Source organism: Callorhinchus milii, unplaced genomic scaffold, assembly GCF_018977255.1.
Source record: "Callorhinchus milii isolate IMCB2004 unplaced genomic scaffold, IMCB_Cmil_1.0 Scaffold7, whole genome shotgun sequence".
Classification (NCBI taxonomy): Eukaryota; Metazoa; Chordata; class Chondrichthyes; order Chimaeriformes; family Callorhinchidae; genus Callorhinchus; species Callorhinchus milii.
In genome coordinates this window covers 26231587-26252442 of record NW_024704748.1, presented here as the reverse complement: position 1 = coordinate 26252442, position 20856 = coordinate 26231587, and the positions used below count along the sequence as shown (strand labels likewise).

The following is a 20856-nucleotide window of genomic DNA, read 5'->3' as shown; positions in this document are numbered from 1 at the left end:
TGTGAAGGTATAAGTTAGTTAGAATAATGCATAAGTTATGTGAGTTCCATAAGTATGTATCTGAAGCCATAATGAGTCTTAAACAGACTGCAACGTTGGAACCAAAATGTAAATAAATAAGCACAGAAGTGCGTCTTGATGTGGTTAAATGGCGTTATAGAATGATCCCTTGCTTCGCTAATTAGAATTGCAGTCATGACCTGCTGCTTCTAGTGATTTGGACATTTTTGTTTTACCAGCTTTGCAAAAAGATAATATTCAACAACTGTGATCTATAGTGGGATTAGAATTTCAGGGGTCAAAGAGGGATTTTGATTTTCAGAGTCTGGGCAGAAATGCTTTAAAATCTCACGAGTTCAGTTTAAAAATGAATGAGAAAATAGGTTATCCAGGAGTCATTGTTAAAAAAAAATCAATAGACAGCATATATCCACTTGGGTTATCAAAATCCTTGAATTCGAAGAAGAAAAAAAACACTTTAAGTATGTACAACACAGGGCTTTGAAATGTGATCACTCTATATAAAAGCAGGAAAAAATGCGACACGACACTTTGTTCTTTTGGAATGTAATACTGTAATTGATACGTTAAATAACATACACATTCCATACATCTAATATGAGGACAACATGGAGAAAGCAAACATAAAGGCAGAATCCATCGCTCTTTGTACAAAACTGATTGAATAAATATACATCGGGAAAATATTTACTGGAAGCGGTTATTACAGTAATGGCAAATTCACACATGACAAATCTGCTTTTAAAACACGTGGGCAACACATCAGTACATGAATATGGATAGGTTTTTAAAAGGATCTCATTATTAGACAATATAACCTGAAGTTAGCAGTAATTTATAAATCATGACATACTTCCAGGTTGCCAATTAACGGGCAGTATTTTGTAAGTGCGGGTTTTCTTTGCCGGTGTGGAACTCACAGTTGAAGTCATGTAAAGGAGTTAAAATCTGCATTAATTAAACATTGAAGCATGTGTGTGTACCCACTGATTTTGTTGCCCCGAGAATAAGATATAACCTATTTTTGACAAGTTTTCATCCTTCTCCGTGAAAGGCAGCGAAGCCCTCAACCACTACATGAAACCAAATAAGTCACAAGTAATGAATAATCCATTTTATATTCCAATGGTACCCGTAGCTTGGAGTGGTAGATTTCTGCCAGATGATAGCATGACTGCAAAGAAACCACACGAAGCGGCTGATGTTTAAAGAAAACAGACATAAGCCCAGAACAGATCATTAGCTGCAAAACTGTTGTTTAATGCAATTTCTTAATGAACAAAATAGTTGCTCCTGATAATGAAACAAAATAAAATGTTTAAACAGCAGCCAGGTTTGTCGGTGATGCACAATTATTTCCTTGTCAAGTTTTTATGATTTAATGAGGTCCACAGGGACTGACATCTGTCAGTCAACCGTGACTTTTTGACACTATTACAACTTCAAATACATTTTCAGGCAGGCTGTTTTCTTCAGGTTTGAAATACTGAAATGATCTGACAGGTTTAAAAAAAGAAAAAAAAAACTATATAGCAAGGAACACAATTTTTTTTTTCTTCTTCTCCTGTAGGGTAGACAATCTGCGGGTGCCATGGTAATGAAAAACTATAGAGGTCATTATCAGATGAGGTTTGTGGAATTGGTGGATTTTAATATAATGATAACCTCAATGGGTTCTACCCACATGGGATGGTCAGATCTGTACAATTTTGTTCACTATTAATTTCAGGCTTTGAAGCTGCCATCTCTGAAGCAACAGCAAAGAAAGCCCCCCACCAAGCCAGTGCCGAAATAAGACAATTCAGCCTGCCTTAAACAGAATACCAAATGCTCTTCATCGCAAAACTAGAAGAATTGACGTCAGTCAAGCTCCTGGTTTGCCATCTTAAACACGAAGCATTTAAAACTGCAGTAGCCTCTTCTGGAATATTCACTTTTATTTTGTTAAGTCATTTTTCTTTTTTTCCCCCCCAAAATTACACGGTGCGTTACTTTGCGCTTGAGCTGTCCGTCTGCGCTCGCAAGTGTTTATTTGCGGTTGTTTAGTTCAGACCCAGTTACAATGTTTGGGCGTTTACATGACGAGGTTCACTTTGGAGCGAGGGGACGGGGGACGGGGGACGGGGGGGGGTTCACGAGCATTGGATTAATAATTTGCACTTGTGTTTCCAAACCATGTGGTACAAACAACTGGTAAGCGGTGGATCAACCCCAAAAATAAACCAAGTGGTCACGGCAGGGAATTAGCAGCCCATTTTGCCCTTTTTTTAAAAAAAGAGTCAACTCGACGACTTCTTTTTTGGTTAACCACCGTTCTCAGTCATTTATCCTCTGTAAATATAATCTACAAGCGGCTGACAGATTTTGCACATATCCACAAAGATGCACGGCACACATTGCAAGCCCATCAGAACAGGACGCACATGATTCGAAAATTTGCCTCCCCCCCACACCGCCTCCCCCGCCCCCCCACCGTCCTCTTCCCTATCCCCAACTCTAGACTCACATCATCAACTCCTTACACTCTCAGCTAAACTAAAAATCCTAGTCATTCCCTCACCCAAAAAACAAACAAAATAAAATTACATGCAACCGATATTTCTCCAAAACATTTTTTTTTTACACACCACTTGCACTCGAGTCGATGTGAGCTAGAAGAAAATCTGTCAGTGCCAGATGATTCATGTGATCAATTTGTCCTAATTACACTGAACAAGCAGTTTGTCGTTATTAATCACTGAAGGATAGAGACAAATCAGTGTCCTCTGACAGCAAAATAAATGGCCAGCACAATGGTGAGGAGAATGATGCCGCCCAGGATAAATATCAAGATGCGGTTCTGGATGATCCTAGAGTCGGGGTTTGGGGGAGAAGGAAAGAAAAAAAAAGAGAGAGATGTTAAAATTTGCAGCAAACAAAATCAGTCATCAATCGTTTCAGGCATTTGCAGAATGACTCACAAGTTCAGAAGATCGTTTGAACAAGTTCCTCCCCCCCCCACCCACCCACCCCACTTCTCCTCCCTTTCTGGGGTAACGACAATGTAACATGGAGATACACCGACTGAATACAAGTCCCAATGTTTGCTGAATATTGTCAGAGTTTCTGCTGATGAATGGATGTCAGCGCCTTGGGACGTCCTCCCGACGTGAAAGGCACTACACAAATGTAATTTTGCTGCTGTTGTTGTTATAAGCTGCAGCAGGCAAAGCACTTTCAACCTACAATGTTCATTAAACAAACATTTGAGGCAAAATATCTGCAAGTAAACTCAAGCGCTCTGGGACGCTATCCCATGTGAAGGGCGCTATGTCAGTCGTTGTTGTTGTATGTAAAGGCACGTACGCAAAAAGCAGTAAGAGGAGCACACAATTATCACTGATTATGTGGGTGTCCAATTCTTAACGGTCGTTTGTTTACAAAGGAAGGAAAACTCAAAAAGTCAAGAGCCTGTGTGAAGGACATCATTTCCCACCGAAACAAACAAGCAAGAGACGGATTCAGGCTGTGAATGATACATGTCAAATCACTGCTCCTCTTCTCCTGACACTCCAAAGGGGCTGCTCTCCATCCAACTGACAGGTTACAAAATTATCACATTTGCTGACATGTCTCGCGCAAAACTGCTTTGGTTTTTGTGTCCACACCCTAAGCAGGAGATAAATGACCACCTCTGTCGCCATTCAACACTCACCACCAGCACTGGATCCATCTTGCTATGTGGCTGCCAAGACTCAGCCACGAGCAGCCCTGAGTACAGCGAGCTGAGCTTCCAGCCAGGCCGCAGTTACACAACAAAGCAAATCTGTAAACGCTCTCAGCTCTCTGCATAGCAAAACATGCCGCCAGTCCCAGCAATATTGTCAACGTTTTCAGGAAAGGGGAGGGATTCCTAGGAGCAAACTTTGCCTTGAAAAGGTCTAAAGGGGAGAAATTGCTCCATTAAAGCCACAGTATCCCGCATTACTGCCTTACAAAGGCTGCTTTCAAGTGCATCAAACTGTATAAAATCCTCCCCGGACATAATTCTCTTCCTAAAATGCTTCAAGGGTTTTAGCTACTGTCTTCTGTGCGTTGCACAAACTCGACTTGGAGCTACTCTTTTTTTTATTTCCAAAACAAATGCTGGAATTTCAAGATTTGTGTATGAATGTTTCGAAGAATATTGTGTGGATTTTATACAGATAAAAAATGCTTTTGTAAAGGGTTTCATTCATTCTTTCAGACTGGATGTGACATATAAAATCCAATCCAAACACTAAAGTATATATCAAATAAATAAATAAATAATAAAACAATCAGAAGATATGTTTGTTGTTTTCTTCCATATTCTTACTAACTCAAATGCTTTCTATTAAATAATGTTAGTAAATGACAGAAGGTGGATGGAACAGTTACTTAAAGCAAGTTCCATTCAATAATAGTCCTCACATTTCATGTAGCGCCTTATCATGCCAATTGATTTGTGTTGATCGAAATATTTCTGAAGCTTTGCTCTTTCATTTTGCCTTTTCTATTGTCATTTTATTTCACAATTTAACCCAGCGAATTAATGATTCGATTTTGTCATTTCTATTGTGTTTTCTTAAGGTTACAAATTGCACAATCGCTATACTTCACAGAATATCCTGTGAAACACTTTGAGACATCCTCCTGACATGAAAGGTGCTATATCAAATGTAAGGATTACTATTATTTATTATTGTGACTAAACCATTAGAAATCCACTACTCAAGAGTTTTAGTCAGCGACTGAATGATCAGAATTTCTCAAACAGACAGCACAGATTTGATTCTAATGTAATATTTGTATTTGGGCTGCTACAATTTGTATAATTATTAACAGCGAGTTAATATTCATCCTCAGCCTGAGAGAGAGCATTTAATCATCTCTGCAGTAGGAACGCACGTCTTCTGTGGTCAATAGTATATTTCGTTTGACAGTTTCAGAATACCTAACTCTAGTTGGGATTGCTTATCAAGGTGTGCATGCTTTGCATTTTTCTATAACATCGCTTCAGTTCAAGGCCATTGTATCCACCAGAAATCAATCCTTTTTGTCAGAACAAAATCAACAAAATCTGGGAATATCTGTCACAGAACAGCTAGAAAAAAAGATCAAGATCAATAAATTTACTAATGGCTTGACTAACAAAGTATGAAAACAGCCAAATGTGTCTCGTTGTTTGACCAAAAGTAATCAACCAACATAAAAGCTGTGGTGAGGGTTTGTTGCAATGCATTTAACCGTTCTTAAAGAAAAAGTATTTCCCCTGCAAATATAATACCCAGGTACAGCATAACTGATCTAGGTTGGAGGCTATGACTTCAAGCCCTGCACAATGACGTAAGATCAATACTAGTACAGTCCTGAGAGTATACAGTATTATTGGAGGCACTGAGATGAGATGTTAAAGTGAGGTGCCATCTGTCTTTGCAGATTGACTTGAATGCTCCCTCAGGACTATTATAAAGCAAGCATGACCTAGCCATTGCTCCTCCTTTGTCAAATCACCATGTTTAAGAATCTCCAAACCAAACTACTAAGAATTCCATATCTATGTGTGCACACACTCTCTCCCCAGCGGAACACACCCAGTTTACCTAATCCTGGAGGATTTAGACCTGGCTCCAAATTTATTGTTGGATGGAAAGTTGGATTGAAAATAGTAAATCTCAGCAATAACTACATTTTCGCCCAGAAAATATACAGTCAATCCCCTTGACAGGGTATTTTGAGACTTCTTAACAAAGTGATAAGGGGCTATATCAAATGCAACAATTATTATTACCACTATTATCGTTATTTAAAACAGATTTTAGATCCTTGAAAAAGGGGCATAAAAAAATGGTTTGGGGTGAGAACAGAAGTGTGGATAACATTAGGCGGTTCATGTGGAGACAAGCACCCCGGGTAAACTTAATAATAATAATAATCTTTGCATTTGGTGTAACACCTATCACGTGAGAGGATGTCCCGAAGTGCTTCACTGGATTTATTGTGAGGTGGAGTGGCTGTATATTGTAGGTGAAGGTGGCCCAATTGCTCACCAACAATGTTCCACAAACAGCCATGACATTTTATTTGGGGGAATGTTGCCGGGACATTGAGTGATTGGATGGAAAATGTCTGAATTCTTTGGATATGGGTTTCTGCGGCTGTCAGGTGCTCTGTTTCACTGTTACCTTGGTGGTAACTTTTCACTGCGACAATGGACCGGCTATTTCCTGAAGCCACTGACCCCTTTGGCTTCTCTTTCACTTGTTGTGGCAGTCCGTGACCTTTACACATGGAGAAGTTCTGAAGGCTATTGAGTGACCCAGCCTGAGCACCCCCGCCCCCTCCACCCAAGTAATTTAATCATCCCCCCCCCCCCACCCCACTTCTCCTCAACTCAACCAAAGATCGAAAAAATTATTCCAACAACAGACAGATTTGCTCAGAGGGATTCTACCAGGAAAATGTCGCCCTCAGCACAACAACAACAACTTGCATTTATATAGCGCCCCCCCCTCATGCAGGGTAGCGTCCCAGAGCGCTTTCGCTTGTACAGCACAGTGCATTAGCACTTGAAAAGATTCGTCGCGGTGCTCATACAAATTCCAATACAATTTTAACATTAGAAGCAATCCGATACAAACCCCATTGGCCATGTGACACATTTCCTTCTTACTGGAAGGAGCCCCATTGCGGCGAGTTGGATTCCTTAAGGAATCTAAGTAAGAAATCTCGCAAATTAGCTCCCATTCTGAAGTTACATTTGAAGGATGCATATTCAATTGCAAACAGAGTAATCTGCATTAATAAGTTCACTTGAACGAGCGAATGGAGCAGAGTAACCCCCAAAGTGCCTTTGCTCAATTTATCCTCTATGGGAAACGTTTATGCTTTTAATGGAAAGCAAATAAGTTTCCAATGAAGTCGAGGAGCCAAACTGTGCTGTGCGTTCACTGGTGTTGGTGAGGAGGGAAATTGGGGGGCGGGGGGAGGGAGAGCAGAGGGGAGCTTTATAGAGATTTGCTCTGTTAATTTTGCTTCACATTAATACAACCAAATAATAATCCTTGCATTTGATATAGTGCCTCAGCTCCATTATTACCAACTGCCACAGGATATCATAGGCTCATTGAGGTCTGAGGTTTCATCCTGGGAGAACAGTCATATAACAAGAGTTAATAACATAGAGGTCCCACATCTTCATATTAACACCTTCTTGTCCCTGGATATCCAACTGAGCCACAACAACAACTTGCATTTAAACAGCAGCTCTCATGTAGGGTAACATCTCGCTGACTTGTCCCAAAGAAACTTTGATGTCCTACAATGCACGGTCACACATCGAGCAGACAATCTCAAATTCATTCTCGGCAAAAAGCACTGAAAATAGCCAAACAAGAAACTAATGCAGCCATCCTGCAGGCACATGTCACCAACCTATCTACCTATCTGAACTACAACTATCGCTTTGAAAGTCGGGATTTGCTATGATTTTGCTTGCTTGCAAAATCATAATATATAATAATAATCCTTGCATTTGACATAGCGCCTGATCACGTCTTCGAGATGTCTCAAAGCTCTTCACCGAATATACTGTAAAGTGAATTGTCTGTATATTTTATGGGAGAAACGCGGCAGCCAATTGCACACAGCAGCGTCCTACAAACAGTCGTGGATTGAGGGACCAAATTATCTTTTATTTATTTTTTGGGAGGGATTTTTACCCCCAGAAAAGCGATCTGCCATTCGACTAACAACCGGGTTCCTACTTACTGCGAGGTAAACAGAGGCGTGTGGAGTAGCGATACTTTCCTAAGGTTTTGCTCAAAATAGTTACCATCCTTTGCAGTAAATATGAAGCATTTTGTGATAGGGTACAATAACAAATGCATGGATTATTATTATTGTAATAACTATTTATTGTTCATCCCACAAACCTTGCCCCCTCTCTCCCCCCCACCCCCCATACACACACACAAACACACACAATATTTCTATAATTTTACTCTGGCTCAGTAATGTAGAACGTGTTGTGTTGTCAGAGCACATATAGTGATCAAAACAAAGATTTTAAACCTGTAAACTCGTATTTTCTACTTTCATTCCAGATCAAATGCATTGTAAATGATGTATTAGTAACATCAAAAAAAAAAGTCTTCCGCAGCATGAAAAAGTACAAACCAGGAGCCTTTAAAAACAATTCTTTTTAGGGAACATTCATAAATATTTCAGTCTCGGATTTAATAATCTCCTCAGTTGTTGGTGTACCAATTGGGACCTTTCGTGCGCTTCACACAGAAACATCTTGCTTAGTATTGTTCTCTGCATTTTTCTGGGAATTTTGGCATTTGCCTCCAGCACATTTTCAGCTGCAGTCTCCAATCACCTGACGGGTGGGTGGCTCTTATAGACAGAAACGCTGCCCTTTCTGACTAATCTCCAGCCCACTATCTCCCCAATGTCTGATCAGATGATACAAGAGTTGCTGCTCTGTCTAGACCAGAACACAATATCAAAAACGTTCCTTCTGCAGCAGATTATATCTGTATCAGTTACACAGGTGTGGCAGGCTCGGCTGAGCTGGGCCAGCAGAATAATGTTGTTGTCACTCCAAAGCACGAGACTAACCTGACAGACTGCGGGTCAACTGTTCCCTTCTGTTACACTCTTAAAGAAAGGACACCAGCTTTTAGCGAAAGTTTACGTCTAATCTGGGTATTACTTGGAACGTCTGGGAGGCGCGAAATAAAGGCAACGTTTGCAAACAAAAATGAGCTGATTTTTAATTTTTTTATGTGGGATATGATGTGAACCTCATAGTGGGTCAACATTGATGGCAGAATGTGTAACGCTGATAATCTTAATTCACTTATCTTCTGATAGCACCAGTGCTAGACTGCTGGTCTGTGCACTAGAGGAGTACAATTCAAAATCCTTGAGCTGATTGACAGCAGAACCCGCTTGTCAGCTCCGACAGGTCTCCGAGTTGCTGCTGGAGGTAATCTAGTACGTTATTTTTTCTGGTGGGGGGAAAGAGTAGAAAAAAGAAGCAGCACCAATTTCTTTTCTTCTCTTTACCACCCACCCCACCCCACACTCCCCCCACAAAAAAAAACACTCCTCAAGCACTTCACAGAATACACTGCAGAGTGAATTGACTGTATATTTTTTGTGGGCGAAATCTGACAGCCAATTGCACACAGCAGCATCCAGCAAACAGTCGTGGATTGGGTGATCAAATTATTATTATTTTGGTTGTTTATTTTTTTGAAGGGATTATTACCCCCCCGGAAAAGCGATCTGCCAATCGACTGACAACCGGGTTCCTACTTACTGGCAGGTAAACAGAGGCGTTTGGAGTAAGGAAACTTGCCCAACGTTTCAACGGATGTCAGCTGTACTTCACCCAAATGGCCATTTTTCATGCATGGGTCTGGGCTGGGATTGTGGACAGGCTGTGTGAAGAGAAGCAACGATCGCACTGGCAGTTCTCTAACTGGCAAGCTCAGGGATGGTGAGACCAATTGCTGTGTTGCTATTGCTATTGCTGGGTGCAATTGGCTGCCGCGTTTCACCCACAAACATAGGGCCAATTCACTTTACAGTATATTCTGTGAAGCGCTTTAAGACGTCTAGAAGATGTGAAAAGCTCTATAACAATTGCAAGGATTATTATTATTATTATTATTATTATCTGCTAATACCCACTGCCTCTGCTTGACTGGCTCTGGCCTCCTCCTTGTCCCCCAGACCCTCCGCCCAGGCCATACTTTCAGCCCCTACGCCCCGAAGCTGTGGAACTCTCTCCCTCAATCCCTTGGCTTTGCCCACTCTCTCCCCATTTTCTGGTCACGCTTAAAGAGCTTCCTCTTCGACTGTGCCTACGGTCACCCTTCCCTCCACCCCCCAGCTCCGAATCGGGCTCCGCCATTGTTTAAACGCCGTCCGGGGTGAAGGGCGCTATATAAATACAAGTTATTGTTGTTGATATGTGTTATAGGACGGTGGTGGTGGTGGAGAATGCAGCATGTGATATTATCACCTGAGATAATTATCACATCGACCCACAAAGCCAGTCAAATGCAATCAATTTTCTATTTCTATTTTTTTTTGGGGGGGGGGGAAGAATTCAATCCCATGACCATTGCTTTTAAAACGAAGCATTTTTTTAATCCATCAGTAAACTTGTGAACCGGAATAATATAACAGGTTAGGTACTGAGCGGGTGAGTGGAACAGCCTTAAGGCAATTTGCTTAAAAAAAAATCGTTTGGAATTTGACGTCTATTAGAATAAATATTAAGATGTTTGGCGTGGTCTGTGTACTGTTCGAGAATCTCTCTCTCTCGTTCCCTCTCTCTTTTTATATACATACACACACATATAAATATATACACAGTGTATATAAAAGAAAGACCCACTATGTGAAGCAGCTGGATCTCAACTTAGTAAGTTTGCTGAAAGGGTGTAACATTAACCGTGAAACTACACCCTGAAACTATGCTGTTCGTAAATTGTTATTGTTTGCCAAGTATTGAAATCTCATTAGGGGTCATAATTCTGCTGTACTTTGTGACCCTTTCTGATAGCGGAGCTCAAGAATTCAACTGGGACGTGCACTGCTGGCAAAGGTGCATGTCACGCTACTGTATAGCATTCGCCGTGCTATAATTCACCGATACATTGCACTATCACGTAACCGTCTGACTATTTGTTTGACCATTTCAGCTGTAATTCATATTTGTGGCTTTTGTAGATATACAACACTCTCTGTGACTGCAGCATCTGTTCTGTACAGCAGTTGTACAAAATTTGATACTTGCGGCCTTACATTATTCAAATACCCCTCCAAGTTAACCAGGCATTTTCATACAAACAGTAAAAACTGTTCAGGGCAAAAGAGCTAAAATAGTGTCCTGAAGGATTACAGAAGTGTCTGCTTCTGTGCTATCATGCCCGAAGGCGAATGCTGTGAACCGTATTGTACACTGGAGACCAATCCTGGGAAATGAGAACAAATAATGAAATCTCACCGCCAGAAAACTGCACTATTTCTATATAATAATAATAATCCTTGCATCTGATACTGCGCCTTATCGCGTCTTTGAGATGTCTCAAAACGCTTCACAAGATATACTGTAACGTGAATTGACTGTATATTTTGTGGGCGCAACGAGCAGCCATTCCCCCTCAATAGTGTCCCACAAACAGTCGTGGATTGAGTGACCAAATCATTATTATTATTTTGGGGGGCAGGGAAGGAATTATTACCCTCGTGAAAACGATCCACCAATCGCCTAAAAACCAGGCTGCTGGGTAAACATACGTGTGTGGAGTTAGGAAACTTGCCGAATGTTTCGCCCTGCCTGGGAATCGTACCCAGGTCCTCTCGCTTGCGAGGCGAGTGCTCTAACCCCTGAGCTACAGGACTCCCCATTACATTGGGGTGAGGTGGGTTTGGGCAATGTTACATATGCTGTATTTTGAGTGAGGGCAGGAGTGAACTCTAAAGATGAACTCTGAACCTTGGGCCATAACTCGGTGTTTAATGATAGATAACTGCAATCCATATTTGTTTTATTGTATTGCCTACTAAGGCGAGTTAACAAGGGATATACAGACCTATTCCTTCAAATGCCTCACTAGGAAATAGCACTCACTGTTGCATTCTAGTGCTTGAAGGATTAGGATACAGAGAACGGTTACAAAAGCCCGTCACATTATAAGCCAATCCTGTTATATAACTTGGTGGTTTAATAGGATTTATACTGAATTCAAGGCGACGCTTGAAGCCTTGATGCAGTTTTTGCATCAGATCAATGTTAAAAGTACAATACAAGCGAACAACCTATATTTATATAGCGCCCTTCACAAGGGGTAGTGTCTCGGAGTGCTTGACAATGGCGTAGTTTGAAGCACAGCCAGAGGAAAACGAGGAGGTGACCATAGGCACGGTCTAACAGGGAAGTCTTCAGGTGCGATCTGAAAATGGGCAAAGAGGGGGCAAGGCGGATGGATTGAGGCAGAGGGTTCGGAGGGTTAGGGCATAGTGGTTGAAAGCACAGCCGCCAATGGTGGAGCGGAGGGCTCGAGAGACGTGCAGAAGACCGGGTTTGGTGGCACAGATCCATTTCGAAGGCCCACTCCACTGGAAGAGTGGTCAGCGCTCAATCAATGCTGACGGTTACAGCGTAAATCTGTTGACTGTTGCCAAGGATTTTATTCTTAAAATAACATTTTAAAAACAATTTTAAATAAAAACGCTGCGTGTGGGACGCTGCTGTGCGCAATTGGCGGCCGCGTTTCGCCCACAAATATACGGTCAATTGACTTTACAGTATATTCTGTGAAGCTCTTTCAGACGTCTCGAAGACGTGAAAAGCGCTATATCAAATGCAAGGATTATTATTAATATATTGCAAGGATTATTATTGTTATTATAAATATGATGCGTGAAGATGGAGTTTTACTGTTAGAATTTTATCTAGGCTACAAAAGCTTTCAACCCCGAGAAATGAACACGATGTTTAATACGCAAACTCACGCCACCTTTCATGTGCTGTAATTACCATCTGCCCCCTACCTCCCCTCTCCGAGTTAAGTCTAGACGCGGTTTTCCAAGCTCGTAGGCAGATAAGTGCACAGTTGGCACCTCCCTGCACCGCTCCCACCTATCTTGCCCCCCTCTATGTAGTGACTCGCCCCAACCTTAACTGGGCCACAGAGATCGGCTGAAGAAAGTTTCTTTTGTAAGATATAAAAGAGCCATGATAATTGTACGTGTGCAAGCATTCTGCTACTGCATACTTCATAGCCACAGTGCACACAGGTTGCCTGTCTGCTTGCCTGCTTGACAAGCAGGGAGGTTTAACCTCAAAGAGCGAGGCACCAGGAGCTGGGACACAAATCTTGGCCCGGGTAAAAGTAAAGGGAAAACATCTGAGAAAACAACAACAAAGAAAACGCGACACTCGATAATGCTTGCACCTGATACATCACCTCGGGAGGGCGTCTCAAAGCCCTTCACATAAAGGGTAAAGTGTAGTGACTGTTTAGTGTGCAGGCGAACATAGCAGCCCATTTTCGCTCAGCAAAGTCCCACAAACAGCCATGAAGTGAGTGGATATTTTAATTTGTGGGATTGCTGGCGAGGGCACTGGGAGAAACTCCCTTCTGTTTCCGGGCAGTGCCTTGGGATCTTTGACATCCGCCGGAACAGGCAGACGTTTGGTTTAACGTCTCATCTGAGGACAACTCTGACGTTGCAGCACACACAGCCGTGTATTGGAATGTCAGTCAAGATTGGGAGTTCAAAGTCTTGGAAGTGTGTCTTGAACCCGCAACCTTCTGACTCGGAGGCAAGAGCGCTATCAAATGCAAGGATTATTATTATTATTATTATTATTATTATTACCAACTGAGCCAGACTGACAAGTGGAAGCAAAGAATAGATAAGCAAAAATCCAACATAGGGTGAGAAAGCTTCTGCCAGCAATCTGTTCGATGGCTGAGAGTTTACATTTTTAATGCAGAGAGCAAGTAATTCATATTTTATGTTGGATTCATCGAATGTTTAGATTTAGATGATTGATTGAGAAGCTGGGAGTGACCAAATTATTATTATTCATTCATTTATTTGTTTGTTTGTGTTTTTAGACTTCTGTAAGTTTACCAGTTGCTACCGATTACTGGAAAGAAATAAAATCATTTCTCTGGCTGTGATATGATTTAAAATAAAAACATGTGTACCTTCAAACCTGGTGAAGAAATTCAAATTGAATTGAGTTAAGTAGGGACATCTGCATTGCATTACTTAAGGAACTTAGGAACGGGAGTAGGCCATTCAGCCTTCGAAAGAGGTTAACTTGATAGAAATCCTTGTGGCAAGTTTACTTCACATACGATATAGCTGTAATGAAAACATAACAGAAAACTGGGAAGTCCCAAACTACTTAATGATCTATAGAAGTTCCCTCTCACCAATGAGCATCGCAAATAGATCAAAATAAAAAATGTTTTTGTCCTTTATGTTTTTACTTGATCATTATCATCACTTCACTGAATGCACGGACCCTACACAATGAGCAGCCCATTACATTCAATCTGCCTGCAGTTTGCCATTTCCCTTCACAGCATTATTAATGATAATAACTCCAAGCATTTACATAGTGCCTTTCACGTACACGTAAACATCTGGAAGTGCTTTGCAAAATGGAATCAATTGGAAATTAAAGTGAAGATATTATATGGGAAAACATAGCAGCAAATCTGCGCCAGCAGCAGCAGCAACAACAACAACAGCAGCTTGCATTTATAGCGCTTAACATCCCATAAACAACAACAACCCGATGATGAGTAGCCAAATAATTTGAATTTGTGAGTAATTTTGGGATTAGGAGGGGAATGTAAACCAGGTTAACTGGGAGAAAGACTCCCATGTCATTTTCAAACAGGAAAGATCCATCCACATGAATCGCAAAGCAGATGGTTTCAAAATTAGCAACATTATAGTATTAATAAGACATTATCTCCCTCTCTCCCCACCTCGTCAAGCTTATATAAGCTTATATATATATTTGTGGAGTCCTGTAGCTCAGTGGTTAGAGCACTCGCTTTGCAAGTGAGAGACCTGAGTTCAATTCCAGGCAGAGGGCGAAACCTTGGGCAAGTTTCCTTACTCCACACAGAGCCTAATAATAATCCCTCCAAAACCAAAAACAATAATAAATTGGTCATTTTCAATCTACGACTGTCTGTGGGACATTGCTGTGTGCAATTGGCTGCCGCGTTCGCCCACAAATATGCAGTCAATTCACTTTACAGTGTGTTCCGTGAAGCGCTTTGGGACGTCCTCCCGACGTGAAAAGCGCTATATCAAATGCAAGGATTATTATTATTATTATTATTCTTATAAAACCAAGCAAAGCCAAGAATGGGTTTGGTGAATCCCATGATCTGGGTAGTTCTGTTTGTGTGGTCTGCTTCAGGAACTTACTTGATGGGCTAAATGGCCTCTCCTAGTTACTGAAGTACGTTTTCTAAGCTCAGACTCACTGAACTTATCTGGTGACAGGTTACTCAACAATCGGGTGTTTCCGAGAGACTGAGGGCTTTGTGGGAGCAATTTGAAAGCTTAAAACATATTTCAGTACACAAAGGGTCAATCAAACCTGCCTCTCAGGTAAGTGTAACATCAGTCAGAGAGATTGGACAAGAATTGTCTCATTTAACAATGAACTTATTTTTTTTTTGGCGGGGGGGAGGATTACATCACATTTGGTGTTATATTATTCTGAATAATATTTGTATCTGATAATAAATAAATATTGACCGTAGTCAAGGGCGAATACTCTGCCCCTGCGGATCAGGAAACACCCCCTAGTGTCATTTGTTTGCTGTTGCAGTTCATCCACCCAAGAGATTTTGCTAAGTCATTTCAGAAGACAAACAAGATCGACAATTGTTGCCTTCTGACTGACAATGTACACTGTAAAATCACCTGGTGGGCCGGTTGCGGCCCGTGGGCCGCCTGTTGGATCACGCTGATGTACAGCATGTGTTAATCTTGTCCACTGTAAAGCAATGCAGGATTGCAATTCCTTCCTTGCGATAGTCCTGGATATCTGCCCCTGTGTTACAAGATTGAGCTCCTACAGAAATAAACACGGCAACTCCACAGGGAAATGAACAATGCAGAATTTATTCCACGAGTAAGGAAGACACTGCAACTCTGAAGAGACAAAGTCCCTTGCGAGTCACAAAGGTTTTTTTTTATCACAAATGGAATAGTTTCTGCATTTCAGGGCTCTCCGTCGAGTACTCCGTTTACAGGTTTCGTACAATGAGGCATTGAAAATCGTGGCTAAATTATGCAAGTGATGGAATACATTTTATATTGTACACGATGGCAAATATTCATTGTGCAGCACACACGCACACCCACGCTTATTGTGCAAGGTTATTACCCTTCTTGTGCAATTGCCAGCACAAGGATTTTCTCGAGCTGTTAATGTTTAAAATGTTGGAACAATCCCCAAAAAACAAACAAAACAAGAAAAAAAGCAGTTGAGATGCACAGCTTCTAAGTTCCCCACCACCCACCCCCCCCCACCCCGATACACACAGAATTGTTTTATTCATTGTCACTGTTCTGAAAACCTCAAAACTTTCACAAGCGGCGATCTTTGATTGAAAGATATTCCACCGAGTCGAGCGATCAGACCTAGTGAGCGCCCGTTAAGCAAGACAATACAACACAACAGCTTGCATTCACACAGCGTCCTTCATGTGGTTTAGCGTCCCGGGGTGCTTGACAGTGGCGGAGTCTGACACCGAGCCGGGGGGAGAGGGAGGTGACCGTGAACACGATCTTTAGGCGGGATTTGAAGGTGGGGGAGGGAGGAGGCGAGACGGAGGGATTGAGGGGGGAAGAGTTCCAGAGTTTCAAGGCTTAGCGGCTGAAAGCGCGGCCACCGATTGTGGAGCGGAGGGGACGGGGGACGAACAGGAAGCCGGAGCCAGCCAGCAGAAATATGGATGCAATGTGCATTTTAAATTGAATTGTCAATCTTAATCCAGGCCCTTGATTGGGAGTGTTGTGTTCTAGTGACTTGTGGTGAGGCTGGGAACATAGACTGCTCCCAGACAGGAGCCTGTGGAGCCAGTCACACCCACATCACTGAGTGACTGATAGCCCACGAGATAAACAAACAGAGCAAACATGACATGAATACTGTGTAATCAGTAATTAAAGGGAATTGCACCTTGAGATTTCCAAATCGGGGATTATTTAAGGAAGAATTTTAACGCCTGCAGGAAAGACAAGAATTGAAGCTGTAATAATAATAATAATACTAATCCTTGCATTTGATATAGCGGCTTATCATGTCGGTGAGTTGTCTCAAAGTGCTTCGCGGGACATACTGTAAAGTGTAGTGACTGTATTCTGTGGGCGAAACGCGGCAGCCAATTGCGCACAGCAGCGGCCCACAAACAGTCGTGGATTGAGTGACCAAATTATTATTATTATTTTTATCATACAATCATTTCCTGAAAGTTATTTTTTTCCATTTCTCTGCTCTTTCCCTCTTGAATGTGCCTCAGAGTGCAGGCGGAGGCTGATATCCTTCCCATCACCAATGCCGGTCTTATAGAAAACAGCCAAGGCACAGCCCTAGATTTCCCCGGTGGGAAGCACCTACAACAACAATTTGCATTTACACAGCGCCCTTCACATGGGGTAGTGTCCCCGAGCGCTTGACAGTGGCGGAGTCTGACCCCGAGCCAAGGGGAGAGGGAGGGAGGGAGGTGACCGTAAGCACGATCGAAAACGAAACGTCTTTAGGCGGGATTTGAAGGTGGGGAGGGAGGGGGCAAGACGGAGGGATTGAGGGAGAGAGTTCCAGAGCTTCGGGGCTGAAAGTACGGCCACCTAGACTTTCCCCTGGTACATGTGATAGCAGGGATTGGGTAACACGGGACAGAATCACACTCCTCCACGCTGTGGTTTAATTTGACACACTGCTCTCCGCTGTAGATTGTGGGCACAGCTGGTCACGGTGGTTCAGCCTCAAGCGCAGCATTCAGGCGCTGGTGACCTGAACAGCAATAATTATTTCCAATTTATTGACAATCAACGGTGTTTCGTCCAGCGTTGAAACCCGCTACTCCACGAGCAAGAGACATCAAATGGTAATATTCAATGCCACTTCCACTGATCTGTCAAGCAAGGGCCCACCATTTCAAAGGAGTTGGAAGATTTAATGCAGACATATCCAACTGTAAATACTTTATCGTTCCCTTTTGTATGATATTCTCGCATGATGAGCAAACATTCAGTCTATATTGGTGATACGCTTCATGGTTTAGTCTCTTTGATTTTCGCAGTCGACTTGGGCTGCTTTACCTAACTTCAACTTCATAATCCCTTCTCCTCATTGCTTTGATATCTTTCCGATCATTCATCTGAAAGTTTAAAACAGTCCACATACAACAGAGAGTACAGAGCTTGTCAGACATACTGATTTTCTGGTGACTACGCTTTGCATTGTAAAATAATCCGGCACCACAAGTGAATAGAGTTTGTAGCAACAACAATCTTATTGACTTGTTGCTCCTGGTCTATTTGGTTATTACACTGGAGGCTGCAATCAATAGACTTTGCACCCCCTTTGGACGAGCAAATTCCAGGCTTCAGCTGGAAACGTGCCAGGTTCTGCAATAAAATCCATGGCAATCAAATGCTCTCACGGGATACCAACTGAACTGCAAGACGGTTGTACATATTAATTAAAGAGTTTTTTTTTCATTAAGGATACCACATTCTGAAATGCTGTGCTCTGTCCAGCGCGTAGGGGCTTCCTCCCGACGGGAAAGGCGCTGTACAAATGTAATCTTGTTATTGTTGTTGTTGTTGTGTCAGCACACATATTTGTCTGTGCGCTGTGAGAAGATGCAACTCCCAATTGTACTGGTTGAGATTCCTAAATTGCAATATGCCCATCCCTTGCAATTAAAAGGCAACGTTGCAACATACTGAAAGGCACGAGTGCTTTTGTTGTTCTGTTTGCGCTGCAGCACTGCATTAGCTGACGCATGTTCTTCTTTGAGAATCCTGCCATGCTGCTGGAAAGGATTTCTGTCTGCGATGTCCTCGCACGTTTAACACTCATTCGTTTTGTTTGGTAACAATCCTTGCATTCAATATGGCGGCTTATCACATGGTCGAGATGTATCAAGGCATTTCACAGGAGTTACTGTATTGTGGGCGAATACAGCAGCCAAATTGCACAACAATGTCCCACAAATAGCCTTGAAGTGAACGACCGACGACAACAACTTGCATTTACATAGCGCCCTTCACGCCGGACGGTTTTATTGGGGGACTGTTGACTTGGACACCGGGAGAGAGAAACTCCCCTCTCTTTTCAGTTTGTGCCACGGGATCTTTATCCCTCATTTGAACAGGCAAGTGGGACCTCGGTTTCGTATCTCATCCAAAGGACGGCACCTTCAGCAATGCAGTGCCCTCTCACAACCTTCTGACTCAGAGACCAGAGTGCAACTAGCTGAGCCAGGCTGACCCCCGAGATACAATGTGACTGTAAATAGACATCCAAAAGATGAGCAGGCAATGAATACAATACATTCCTGAACGCCAGGCAGGGCATAAAAGATCAACCAAAATGATACCTCTGCAAAATCGTGCATTTTCCATCGTCACTCAGTTTGCTGATTAATAGGCCATGCCTTACAAAGCTGCGGCAATTCTGCAAGAGGTCACAAAAGTGGTTGAAGAGGGTTGTCCAGCTGGTGAAATGTACTTGGATTTCAGAAGGCTTTGGATAAAGCTCCCCACGTGAAAATTAATGAAAATTGAGGCTTACGGAACTAATGGCAAACTCGGAGATGGATCAATGGAAAAATCTCTGAAGGGTGTTTCTAACGTGGAGGGGGGAAGCTATCCTTGCTAGGAAGAGAGTACTTTGTTTAATATGAAATTTGACAAGGATAACCAGCTATGTCACTGTCTTACTGATCTAAAGAGGATAAGTAGCATTCGAGAAACTGTAGGCCAATTAAGCAAATTGATTAAGTAGTGGCAATTGCATTTTAATACAGATAATTCTTGGGAAATGCACAGTGGAAATGGGAAGAGTAAGTATGTGCGCACAAATAGTGGCTGCACATTTAGCAGAGGCGGAGACAGGATTTGGCTGTGAGTTTGGTTCTACCACTGAAGTTTTCCAGTCAAAATGAAACTGCTATCAAGAAAGTGAATCAAACACCAGGTATGTCGAGAACATTTGATCCAGCCGTTGCACAAGTCAGTGTGAGGGTGCATTTTGAATACTGTGCGCAGTTTTAAGCACCCAGTGTACCTTCAAAACAATAAGATGATCCCGGGATTAAATAACAATAATCCTTACATTTGATACGGTGCCTTTCATGTAACAAGCATAACTCAACGGGCATCTCAAAGATTTACTGTAAGGTGTAGTAACAGGCCAGGGTTGAAGAGTGGAGATGTGAGGATAGTAAATATTATTGGGTTTAGCTTGGTTAACTTTGAGGACCAGAGAGCGTCAGTACAGAAATCATGAGTAGGCAGGCATTGAAGAAATGAGGTTGATGGGCCAAATAATATAAAAATAATAATAAACCTTGTGTTTGATATAGCGCCTTCTCACTTCTTCGAGACGTCTTAAAGCGCTTCACAGAATATACGGTAAAATGAATTGGCTGTATATTTCGTGGGAGAAATATCTCAGGGATACAATATATAGTTTGGGCCACAAAATGTCAAGTGACTGCCAGGACGATGGAAGGCGAACGAGATGGATCTTGGTCTTCTTTCACCAAGCAAATTCTTATGTTCTAATCACCTCTTCTCATCGTATTTTGTTTACGAAAAGAGAACTCTGCATTGGTACAATAATTGAAACTGCATTTTAAAGGCTGACTGTCATGTAAAATGTTCACCATGTTCAGCCTCAGTTAACTAAAATATTTGGTACGCTGGTGAGTCTCACTGCAATTAACCAATATCGGAATAAAATTATTTTGCACAATGACTTGCAAACACCGCCACAGATGTGAAGAGCAGAGCCTAACAAGAGGCGAAGCAACTGTGCATCATTCTTAGATGTAAAGAAGGATCATCACCGTTCAAACAAGCATCAGATTTATGAACAAATTTTGACGCGTGTAAACTTATCAGACACGCACTGTTGCTACATTGCCTCTACGCCTTCTTATAAATGTTCGCTTTGCACTTTTATAAAACTGGTCATTCGATTCGAGGCTGCCTGTGAGACATCACCTGGCGCAAATTGCCTGC

The 20856-nt window shown here is 42.1% G+C and overlaps 1 protein-coding gene across 2 annotated transcripts in view; it reads right to left on the bottom strand.

Annotated features, from left to right (window-relative positions):
* Nucleotides 1–555: 555 nt before the first annotated feature.
* Nucleotides 556–20856, bottom strand: part of vti1a (vesicle transport through interaction with t-SNAREs 1A) — a 181256-nt gene continuing 160955 nt past the window's right edge. For both annotated transcript variants that reach the window (XM_042336671.1, XM_042336672.1), the window contains one exon: nt 556–2870. In XM_042336671.1, the coding sequence (XP_042192605.1) occupies nt 2777–2870 (94 nt within the window). In that variant the 3' untranslated portion in view covers nt 556–2776. The remainder of the gene's footprint in view (nt 2871–20856) is intronic.